General features: G+C 37.5%; 2 protein-coding genes across 3 annotated transcripts in view; one reads left to right on the top strand and one right to left on the bottom strand.

Annotated features, from left to right (window-relative positions):
- Positions 1-6542, top strand: part of LOC113826776 (SET domain bifurcated histone lysine methyltransferase eggless) — a 20591-nt gene extending 14049 nt beyond the window's left edge. For both annotated transcript variants that reach the window (XM_070124303.1, XM_070124302.1), the window contains exons 15-23: positions 1-92; positions 1106-1273; positions 1949-2088; positions 2300-2477; positions 2861-3008; positions 3646-3825; positions 4739-4891; positions 5445-5605; positions 5814-6542. The exon at positions 1-92 is cut by the window's left edge and continues 116 nt beyond it. In XM_070124303.1, coding sequence (XP_069980404.1) covers positions 1-92; positions 1106-1273; positions 1949-2088; positions 2300-2477; positions 2861-3008; positions 3646-3825; positions 4739-4891; positions 5445-5605; positions 5814-6020 — 1427 coding nt within the window. In that variant the 3' untranslated portion in view covers positions 6021-6542. The remainder of the gene's footprint in view (positions 93-1105; positions 1274-1948; positions 2089-2299; positions 2478-2860; positions 3009-3645; positions 3826-4738; positions 4892-5444; positions 5606-5813) is intronic.
- Positions 6543-7606: 1064 nt separating this feature from the next.
- LOC113826775 (uncharacterized) overlaps positions 7607-12500 on the bottom strand; it is a gene marked incomplete in the record, with an annotated part of 23959 nt that continues 19065 nt past the window's right edge. The window contains 4 exon segments of the mRNA XM_070124304.1: positions 7607-9696; positions 9939-10073; positions 10869-10958; positions 11535-11657. Coding sequence (XP_069980405.1) covers positions 8125-9696; positions 9939-10073; positions 10869-10958; positions 11535-11657 — 1920 coding nt within the window.

Below are 12500 nucleotides of genomic sequence, written 5' to 3'. Positions count from 1 at the left end.
AATCCAACCTCGAGATTGACTGTTTCTCCTTTGAATTGGCAGTGGATACCTCTCATGAATGGGAGCCATTCAAAAAGATCGTCAACATTGATGTAAGTATTCTTTGAGGTTAGAATGTATGGCAACAATATTCATGAGTATTTCAATGATTTTTTAAGTTTCTTCTTCTTCTTCTTTCTTTTTTCTTGCCCATTTGTGATACATTTGTTTTTTAAGGTATATTTTGAGTTGTTGTTATTGTTATTGTTATTATTATTACTCTTATTATTGTTATTATTATTAATATTATTTTGTACTGGTGATATTTTGTTGCTATGATTTATTATGCTTTGGAGATGATTTTATGGATGTTATTATTATTTGTTGTAAGACATATTTTCATTATAATTCTTTGCAGAAGATTATTATTTGCATTATTATTGTTTCATTAGTGTCATGATTATTATAGTTTTTTTTCTTCTCTTTTCTTTTCTTTATTAATGCTTATTATCTATTGAAGAATTTGTTAATATCAATCTTTCTTCTTCTTCTTCTTCTACTTCTTCGTCTTCTACTGTTAAAACCTGTCAGTGCCCTCTGCCATGAGACGACAGAATATTGGCTTAGAAAGGTCCCTGGCCTTCGGAATTCTTTTGAAATGCTGGACTGGCAACTCCCTCCAGATCTACTGTGAATTCTGAAATCCCATTTCTTCTTCTTCTTCTTCTTCTTCTTCTTCTTCTTCTTCTTCTTGTGAGGAACTTAAATTGGATGAGATAATGTTATTCAAGATTACTTACCAAAAATGTTTCCGTTATTGTTATTGTTAATTTCTCTACAGTCAGTTAATTTTACTGCATCTTCATATTCTTCTATCCCTCAGGACTATGATTTTTTCTTCTTCATCTTCTTTTCTCCCTTTTGGGGGAATTTCCATTAAACATAAAAGGCTTTGATCATTTCTTTTCACTTTTTTTAGGTTTTATGGGCATTTTAAACTCTGTTTAATATTTGGCAGTTTATTTTTCTTATCACTTCTAGTATGGATGATGATATTTGTCACTGTCATGATTTTTATTATGATAACAAGATGACTTCTAATGGTTCATCTATATCTAATTCTCAGGATGTGTCCCTTGGAGAAGAAAATGTACAGATCTCGTGCGTCAATTCCTTGGACGAAACCGCCCCTCAGACTCTAGTATACAGCAATGTTCGCCTTCCAACAGAACATGTTCCACTCAACCTAGATCCAGAATTCTTAGTCTGTTGCGACTGTATAGATGATTGCCAGGTAAGAATTTGAGATTATTGGTTTCAACACCCATGATTTTTTTTTGTGTTCCTGCTTCTCTTTTATGTTTTTCTTTATGCCAGTGTATTTTATTATTTTTGTTACTGACCTAGTGGCTCCCGTCCTAGGCTAAAATGTCGGAAGGCCTTCAGAGGTTACACTTGAATGTGATATGCCATGCCAAATGTAGGCAATTGGCACAAGTGCTTTCTTGACATATCTGCATTAATTAAAGTTCTGGCTTATGGCTGTGTGAAATACTGAAGCCTGAGTACTTTTTTCCAAAATCCCTACAAAAGTATCCAATAGTATTCTTAAGTCTATATTCTAGAAGCATGCTAAGCAATATAATTGGATTGAGGTAATAGAAGCATGATGTAATTATTACCAGTGAGATGGCTGTTTTCAGGATAGCACAACGTACATGAAGTAAAGTATTACTGCTGATGATAGGGAAAAAAATCATCATTGGTTATGTGTGGTAAAATTTTCACTTTAAAGTCATGGAACAGCTTTCACTACTATTTAGTATGTACGATTTTTAGAGAGTGGGAGAACATTGATGAAATCCGAATTGGATTTTTTTTACATTTACATTATTGAGGGTTATTTTTTGCATTATTTTGTTTGTCATTTTATTATAAACAATGAATAAGATAAATCACTTTCTTTCAGGACAAATCAAAATGCCCTTGTTGGCAGTTGACAATCCAAGGAACCCGCATTTTGGATCGCTCCGAGAACCCCAATACAGGTTATCATTACCGCAGATTGTCTGAACAAGTACAAAGCGGTATTTATGAGTGCAATTCTAGGTATGTTTTTTATGTGTATTTTGTACTATCTCTTGCAATTTTAGGAATGATATATATGAATATATATGAATGATATATATGAATGATATTCTGTAAATAGGTAATTCACAGTCAGACTTCTCAGTTTTGCTAAAGCATATTCTGCAACTGTATTGTTTGTTAATACTGTTTTCCTATCTTCAGTCATTTTCAATATAAAGTAACCTTACAGATGTAAGTGCAGCAACATGTGCTTAAATCGTGTTGTGCAACACCCGCTGAGACTAAAGTTGCAGCTCTTCAAAACTGCACGTCGAGGCTGGGGCGTTCGAACTTTGCACGACATTCCTAGAGGAGGCTTCATCTGTGTTTATGTGGGCAAGATGCTGAATGAGACTATTGCTAATGAGGTTTGGATTTTCCTTATTTTATGGTTTCCAGTTAAGAACTATCAGAATTTAGAGAATAATGTATGAACATATTCATTGCAACAAACGTAAAAAATATGAATTAGAATGAACAGTATCAATTATATCATCATCAGAAATAAATGTATTGTATTTCTGATGAAGATATAATCAAAACCAGTAAAATGTATCTATTGCACTCTGTAGATATTCTTTCTCAATCATAACTTTCCTACAGAATTATGATTTTTGATATTCTAAGACATTAAAGACAGATGGAAAAAGTTCATGTTCATATGCATTTCAGCTTTTTGATTTTACCAGAAATTATTGTTTTATTGTCGTCATGAGAAGCTCCAATTCAAAACTTTTTTCTTACCTAATAGGAAGGCAAGATGATAGTGGGTGGAGATGACTACTATGCTGAGCTGGATTACATTGAAGTCATGGAAAATGCAAAAGAAGGATATGAGGAAGAAGTTGAGAATATTGAGGAAGAAAATAGCAAGCTCTCCGTAGAAGGAAGTGCAATTGGTATTAAACCTTTTAATGTCTATAGTTTTTTTTAGGGTTTCTCATCAGCTGAAGTAAAATAATGTCTTCATGTGAATACATTAATACCAACTAGATATTTGTGATTACTGAAATTTTGTGCTATGTACATCTGCTTTTTCTTGCGTATTGCTCAGTAAATTATGTGTTAAATTTTTCCTGTTTTACCACAACCTAACAATTTGCTTTATTGTCATTGTTATCATTGCCATTATAATGTTCTCTTTTTTTATAAACAGAGAAGCTTATCAATAAATATCCAGATAATGCAGCCTTGCCTACATCCTAGAAAGATATTAATTTTCTATGCGTGTGCATGTGAGAGAGAGAGAGTGTGTGTGTGTGTGTGTGTGTGTGTGTGTGTGTGTGTGTGTGTGTGTGTGTGTGTGTGTGTGTGTGTGTGTGTGTGTGTGTGTGTGTGTGAAAGAGAGAGAGAGAGAGTGTGTGTGTGTGTGTGTGTGTGTGTGTGTGTGTGTGTGTGTGTGTGTGTGTGTGTGTGCGTGCATGCATGCATGTGCATACATACATGGTTGCATGAATGTGAGTAAGTGAAGATATGCAGAAACAAAAGGAAAAGAAACAAGAACATAGCTAATATGTATCTTCATTCCCTGATCAGCCGGGTCAGATTCCACAGACAGTGATGGTTTCTATAGTGAAAATGAAGTAGATGACACGAAGGATGATCGGGACTTCAGCCATCCAACATATATGAAAAAGGTGGGACTAACCAAGAGAGAAAAGTCTGCCCGCCTTCAGGAACGCTCATCGCGCAATAACTTCTTAAAGAAAGGAAAAGGTATGTGTTGTGTAGGATGAGGTTAAGAATCTATGTAAAATGATACTGGTAATTAAAATCTTATTGCAGGTAGTTTGTAAAACATGTAGGCTAAATTAATAGTGTATGGTAAGTATACCTATCCTGTTTTACATTTTATACATTTCATTTTACATCTACTTTCTTCCTCCTCTTCTTCTGTTGCTTTTTTTTTCTTTCTTTCTTTCTTTCTTTTCTTTTTTTTTTTTCTTTTCATTTTTTTTTCTTTTTTTTCTTTTTTTTTTTTTTGCATTTTGTCTCCAAAATGCAAATTCAGTTATTTATCAGCACATTATTAGCTTTCCTTAAATCTACCTCCTCAACATTAATTTTAGCTGCATGCACCCTGATGTGAGCCCTTTCAGTCCATAAACAAACAGATACCAGCTACACAATAAACTCATAGGCATCAACCCCTTGAATCCAGTTGCCCTGTGGTAATCGCATGGACAAAGGATGGGCATTGGGCTTATGTAAGCCACTGCTCTGCTAGCATGTAGGCCAAGCACATGCTAACACTTGTGTGCGGTGACCCTTTGCAGTGTTATTTTGCCTTAAACAATCATCGGAAATCATCCTAAAAAAATGGAGAACAAAATATGAGGTGCATTAAAACATGGATCACACACTCACAGTGTACTGCTACAGTGCATTAAATCATGTTTATATTCCTACCTCTTTACAAACAACACTCAGTAAACACAATCAGTAAACACATTTTACACGACCTGAACTAACCAATAAGCATTAATGTTATACTGTATGCATTGTATCTTGATCTATAGAACATTCATATCATGGTAAAGTTTGTCAGAATATATGTGTCAGTGTGTGTATGTGTCTTCACAAAGACACAAAAGAGCTATGATTATTGTTATTCTTTTTATTATTGTAGAAAGTAAAGATGGAAGTGGATCAGGATCTGCACCTGCATCAGATGATGAAGCATCCAAGTCATCACAGCCTGAAAAGACAAAGGAAACAGAACCAAAGGATGATTCAAAATCAGAAGAAGCAGCTGATGATTTTGATGATGAAGATGAAGCAGGTAATTTTGATATGATGCATTGATGGTAAAGGGAACTACGATATTTTTCTCTTTGTTTAATCTCCCTTCTCTATTTCCTTTTCCTTTTTTTACAGTTGATAGGTGATGTGTTATTTCCATGTATTTATAACATGTGGATAGCTTAACCCAATGACTACAGATAGATGTGCTGTCCCCTATAGTTTTTGTGATTTTTTTCTTCATGCATGCATTCAGTCACGAAGAACCCCTTACTGAAAACACCTGATTTCTCATTCCTTCAGTTGGAAGGAAATGTGTTTTTCCTTCTAATACTAATAGTATTGATACTGTTGATATTCTTATTGATATTACAATTATTAAATTGTTATTAAGATATTAATAATATTAAAAACAATAAAATGATATAAAATCAAGGTAACCTAACATAACATAACAGGTGAGATAGGTAGGACTAATAAGTGACTCCTTGGTGACTAAAGACGATAAGTAGAGTTATATTACTGTAGGCATGGCATGTATTTTTGCCAAATGGGATGATTAGGTTGAATTATTTATACCCTAAAATTCTTAGATGAGAAGCAACGCCGTCCACAAACATTTGCTCCAAGTCAACTGCTGGCTACGCCTCCTAAGCAGAGGGCAAACAAGAGTGTGAGAGAGTATTTTGGAAAAGACGAAGCAGTATACATCATGGATGCCAAACACACAGGCAATATAGGCCGCTTCTTGAATGTGAGTATATTGCATTGTAATTTTAGATGTATTGCCATATATATAAAACACTTTTTTTTTTTGTAGTAAGAACTAATATCCCTTCATTATTTTTTATACATACAAATAGGCATGTTAACATACACAACTCAAACTTCCACAAAGTTCACCATTTTAATCAGAAGTACAGCAGAGCACTTGCATTAAGACAATTCATATCCCCTTACAGCACTCGTGTGAACCAAACGTCTTTGTCCAGAATGTCTTTGTTGACACTCATGACCTAAGGTTCCCATGGGTGGCATTCTTCGCCATCAGCAACATCCGCGCAGGCACTGAACTCACGTGGGACTACAGCTATGAAGTGGGCAGTGTACCGGGCAAGACTAAGTACTGCTACTGTGGTGCCAGAAAATGCCGAGGGAGGTTGTTGTAGATTGTATTTTACCGTCTATTTATTTTTATAATCTAAATAATTTTTTTCACTTTTTATTCCATGTGATGTTATAAACTTATTCACCGGTTCTATTGATGTAGTGGAATAACTGATGTGGTAGTTCAGTAATGCTTTTCATGCCTATACATTTACTTCTCGTGTCTTTTTTTTTATGCTCTCGGTTTGCGCTGCTGGGCTTGTGTAGTCTTTATGTGTAAGCTATATAGCCTACAAGCTGACTGACTAAATAAACATTATCGGATTCTTTGTTTATTTAATTTTGGATTCCAGTTTTTTTTAAGTGTGGACAACATGCTTACATCTCTACAAGAGAGTGAGAGGAAAGAAAAATATTGTGAGAGTTGGAACAGGAACTCAACAAATTTCATGCAGGTTGTTAAGAAGCTATGATTTGGCATATTATTGCAAACTGTGTATGAACATTTCTTTGTGTTTCATTCAAAAGTTTTTATGATAATTAAAGATGAATATAAAATAATAAAATAAAACTAATGAAATCCACTTTTGAATTATTGACCCAATGATAGGTTATTGATGTGGCACTATTATCTACATATGTTACATTTATGAAATGGGGTGCAACATCCCACAGACTTTGTACACATGATGAAAAACAGTTGGTTTGATATTATCCAAGAATCTGTTCAAAAACAAATACAACTGAGTATTAATTTTTTTTTTAATACACTGCCATATAATTTTTGAAGCAAAAAAATATATTTATATGATTCCTTTCATTGAACAAGAATCAAGTTGAATTCCATCAATTCAAGAATAATTCCAGATCAAAGTAGAGTGTTACTATGTATTTAAAACAATATATTTAAGTATCATTTTAACAGATGACTAGATATGAGCCACAAGTTACAAGGAGTAAATCTTTATTTTCTTGTTGATATACAGTGGGAATATTGTTATTATTACCAACCCACTACTTCAAATTACTTTGCAAATAAACAGTATTATTACCTTTGTTTCACCGACTTTGATTTGCAATTAGCTTAGTTTGTATATTTGCCTACTTTGTCAAACCATGATCTATGGTTATTGCATTGTGCAAGGATGACTCTTATGAGAGAAAAAGATAAAAATAGACCCTTTTATGGTTCCCATAACTGATCTCCAAGTCCTTGACAAGTGACCTCTTGAATATTCGTCACACTTCTAATTCTTTAGACATGATATTTGGAACTTTAAAATATATTTTTGTTATGTTTTTTTTGAGTGTGTGAAGGGGGTAGCATTAATATTATTTGGTTCCATTGGAATACTTGAATAAAGGAACCAAAAAGCAAAGAATAAATATTTTGAAAAAATAACCAAATGCACTGATATTCTCACTGTAATCCATTCTTACATTCACTGAACAACGAACTTCATATAATGATCTGATGGGCTGCCACATAGGAACTTTCCAGCATCAATCTTACTGATAAATGTACAAGCATATTGAGAACTTCAAGCTTTAAATATCTAATAAAAAAAACAAAAAATACTACATATGAAACTGTCAAGGAAAATCTGAATAATAGCCCAGGTAAAAATAAAATTTTCAGGTGAAAACCTTTTTGAGTGGTACATTTTATTCAAAATTCACACGTGTATAAAACGAGTCAATATATTACTTATATTAATTGCTTAACACTAATGATTTCTGTAGGTTTAAATATAAATGTCATGAATATCAACAATAAATGATGTGTTACTATCAATTAAATATGCTTGGGAATTCATAAAATAATACTGGTTGATAATCCTTTATAATAATCAAAAGACACATTTTGTTCCAGCAATTGTGCATTTTTTTTCTTTTTCTTGTTTCTTTTTACATTATGGCAACAAAATATCTTGATATATCTGTAGTTGAAGTCATTGATAAATTAAATTTTCAAATAATTTCAACAGATGTCAACTTATTCTCTAAGACAAACTCAGCACCAGCATTCAAAAAATAATCGCATTTCCCTAACCAAAAGCATTATGGAGGAAATCACTATTCTGCGTAATGGACTTCCACCAACTGCACATGTGACGAGTCGAGGCAAGGCTTTTCTCCCTCCTCTCTCTCTCTCTGTTGATATCCTTAGAAATTCCTGTCGCCAAAGTTCGAGGAAAATGATTTGTTGACGGAGGATGAAGAAGAGGAGGTGGAGAAGGACTTGGTAATGCGAGACGAGTCCATGGGGGCCATGTTTCCGAAGTTTGACATATTGGATAAGTTAGACATGTCAGAGAAATTGGACATATTGCTGAAATTCGACATTTCTGAGAATTTTGAAGAAGCGTCACTAAAGTGAGAGAAGTTAGACATATCACTAAAACCTGATCTACCAGACATGGTTGAGGCCATAGAGTCGGTGGACATTTGCGACATGAGCGAGTGCCCGCGGCCCATCAGGTTCTTTAGATCCCCGAATCCTGAGGGGAAGTTGCCGGACTCGAGGAAAAGTCCAGGACCGCCCATGGAGGAGCTGAATGACTGTTTAACGGACGATGTGGAGGAGGAACTCTTTTTCACCGACATGACGGAGCCATCGGGCATGTGTTGGATGCAAGATTCACTCACTTCGGCGGCGTCAGCGGCTTCGGAACGCTTGAACTTTCCCTCGGGGTCCTCCTCGTGGCGGGTCATTTTGGTGGACGCCTCGCGTCGTGCTGCCTGGCTGTTCTTGTCAGTAATTTCAGCGGCTGTTTCGCGGTGTTCCATTACCCCGTCATTCTCCTGGACGACGTTGGAGGTCTGAGAAGTCATGACGCGGCGGCCGTTCTCCTCCGTGATGCTCACGCTCGTCTGGTTGCCGGATCCTGTCCCAGCCGTTGGGGCCTGCGCCATCGGCTGTGGACGGGCCTGCTGATACATGCTTTGAGATGGCTGCTGAGGCATTTGCTGAGGCATCTGCTGGGGCATCTGCTGAGCCATCTGCTGGGGCTTCTGCTGGGGCATCTGCTGGGGCATCTGCTGAGCCATCTGCTGAGCCATCTGCTGGGGCTTCTGCTGGGGCATCTGCTGGGGCATCTGCTGAGGCATCTGCTGGGGCATCTGTTGAGGCATCTGCTGTGACATATGTTGTGGCATCTGCTGAGGCATCTGCTGAGGTGGTTGCTGGAACACTGGCCGAGGAGGCTGTTGGAACATTGGCTGCTGGTACATCTGCGGCTGAGGCTGCTGGAACGTTTGTTGGGGATGGTACTGCGGCAGCTGTTGAGGAGCTTGCTGTGGTTGCTGCTGCATGCCTGGGGGTCCCTGTGTGTACATCGGTTGTGGCGTTGGCTGACTCGGACTGGTCACATTGAAGGTTACTTCGGACCGCACAGGAGCCGCCCCTCTGTTGACGTCGAACTCCATCGTGGAGGAAACACGCGAGGATTCAGAGCCGGCTTCGCTGGGGGCGGGAGACGTGCACGTGCTGGTCTTCGTGGAGCCGAAGCCAGAGTCACTGAACATGAGCTTCTCGCGCATTTCCTTTGGCAGACTATCGAAGCCGTCAAGCGAGGATCCTTCGAAGCTGGAAGACGACTGAACAACGGTCCTGGAGGAAGAACTCTTGAAGGAGGAAGTGGAGTTGTTGTCACTCTGCTGAGAAAAGGAGGATGACTGCTGAACGCTGGAGGACGAGTTGCTCGTCTTAGGTCCCTGGGTGATTGCAGCGCCTTCCTGTTGGGTCAAGATTAGCACGTTGTCATTTCCAATTTTACGGAGGTTGCAGAAGAGAAACATAACACAAGTTAAATCAAACGAGGAGAGATGAACATAAATAGTTAAGACCACAAAAATATCCAAATCATTCACAGTGACTTGCTGTTTTATTGCTTCTTGAGAATGATATCATCTTTAAAGATCCCAAAACTTAATCAGATTATCAGTGTCGTCAGTATGATATCGTTTTCTATACAAACCTTCTTTGGCGCCTTGATAGTCAAAACACCATCCTTGGAGAGAGCAGTCGTCACTTGGTCAATGTCAGCAGCCGCAGGTAGAGAGAACTCCTTGTAGAAGGACTTGCAGGATGTTGAACTGCCGTCCTCCGATACCTACAAGGAAACGCGGCCTTAGCGAACTATACAGATATAAATAGGTAGATGTTATTACAGGGAACAGATGAATATATAATTCTATATATCTGACAACAGCTCCAGACAAGGTAAACCGAACATGGAATTGAGATATTGCTGAATTGTAAGATATGTTTCTTTTATTACTTAGTTGTTGCAAATATTTGGCGAATGTGTCATAGAAGTATAATAATTATCGAATTAATACGTCGATCTATCTGTTTCATGCACCGTACTATGTGCCTTGCATTTTATGTACTGTATGTGGCTCTATTTTTATCCCTTTAATAAAATCTGCACTTTTCCCCCCGAAGAATTAACCCCACTACGAAATAGAATGAGAATGAACATCTTCACAGTACAAGATATGTATTTGACCGGTTTCGAATATATCTTCGTCATGTATTTCTGACGAAGATATATTCGAAACCGGTCAAATAAATTTCTTGTATTATGAAGATATTCATTATCACTCATACCTTTTGTACATTTGTCAACATGAGTACGGTTCAGGAGCATAACCTTCACGAAAACCTCTCCCTCTCCCTCTCCCTCTCCCTCTCCCTCTCCCTCTCCCTCTCCCTCTCTCTCTCCCTCTCCCTCTCCCTCTCCCTCTCCCTCTCCCTCTCCCTCTCCCTCTCCCTCTCCCTCTCCTCCTTCTTCTCCCTCTCCCTCTCCCTTTCCCTCTCCCTCTCCCTCTAAAATAAAATAAAATAAAGTAAAATAAAAAATAAACATGTACAACTTTCCAGCAAAAGGATCCACGGGACTCACCTTCTGGTAGGATCCCTCAACCACAATCCTGTCGTCAACCGCTCTGACTTGGAGTTCTCGTGGGTTGAAGTCCTTTACGTCCATGACAGCCTGGAAGGGAAATTCAGTCATGTTAATTGATGTTGATTTTGATTTTGGAAACATGGGGAGTTGGTGGTGGTTGGTGTGGTGGTGGTGAGGGCGAGCAGGAGGTGGAGGTTGATGAGGGTGATGTGATGGGATGGGATGGGATGTATGTGGTGGTGGTGGTGACGATGACGGTGGCGATGAGACGATGACGATGGTGATGATGGCGGTGGTGGTGGTGATGATGATGATGATGATGATGATGATGATGATGATGATGATGATGATGATGATGATGATGATGATGATAATGATGACGATGACGATGACGATGATGATGATGATGATGATGATGATGATGATGATGATGATGATGATGATGATGATGACGATGACGATGATGACGATGACGATGACGATGACGATGACGATGACGATGACGATGACGACGACGATGGTGGTGATACTGAGAATGACGATCCTGACAATGACTCTACCAATCACCATAAGACATCACCCCCACCCCAACATCCCAAAGCCAAGAACATATACCTCCCACATCCGCACAGACAACAAACGCAACAAACGCAGCCACATTACCTGAAACTTGCCATCCTTCTCGTTAATCTGAACGGCCTGAGAAGCGTACAGATCCTCGTCGATCGTGGAAGAGCGGATCTTGCTGTAGACATCCCGGCACTGTGACCTCGAGCCGGAGTCGACCTGAGGGCAGAGGGCGGTCAGCGGAAGGTCGAAGGTCATCATTATTTTTATTACCATTAGCATTATTATTTCTTATTATTATCTTTGTCATTTGTTATTATTACCATCATTATTGTTATTATTAATATTATTATCATTGTTTATTATCATTATTATGGTTTACTATTATCATTATTATGGTTTACTATTATCATTATTATGGTTTACTATTATCATTATTATGGTTTACTATTATCATTATTATGGTTTACTATTATCATTATTATGGTTTACTATTATCATTATTATGGTTTACTATTATCATTATTATGGTTTACTATTACAGTGAACCCTCGTTTTTCGCGGGGGTTACGTTCCAAAAAGAACCCGTGATAGGCGAAATCCGTGAAGTAGTAACCTTTATTATTTCTACAATAATTATACAGTGAAATACTCTACAATACATTGAAACCAAAGAACAAAACCTTTTTAGAGGCCCAAGCATTTGTTTAACAAATAAAAGTACTGTATAAACGTTTTTTTTACAAATAACTACTGTACTGTAAAATAATAATTTTAATCATCCATACGAACTGAAGGCTTCGTGGGTTTTAGAGAAAATTTGCAAACTTAAATTTGGCAAGCTGTTTTACGTACATGTACATATTAAACCGTAACGTTATTGACACACAGGTAGAGAAGAAGCGGAGAGACTTTAGCCAATCAGAACACAATGCACAATGCAAATCCGTGAAGCAGCAAGAACGTGAAAGCTGAACCGCGTTATAGCGAGGGTTCACTGTGTCATTATTATTACTATTATTACTATTATTATTATCAATATCATTATCATCATTATCATTA

This window comes from Penaeus vannamei, chromosome 8 (genome assembly GCF_042767895.1).
Source record: "Penaeus vannamei isolate JL-2024 chromosome 8, ASM4276789v1, whole genome shotgun sequence".
Taxonomy (NCBI): domain Eukaryota; kingdom Metazoa; phylum Arthropoda; class Malacostraca; order Decapoda; family Penaeidae; genus Penaeus; species Penaeus vannamei.
This window is presented reverse-complemented; position numbering and strand designations above follow the sequence as displayed.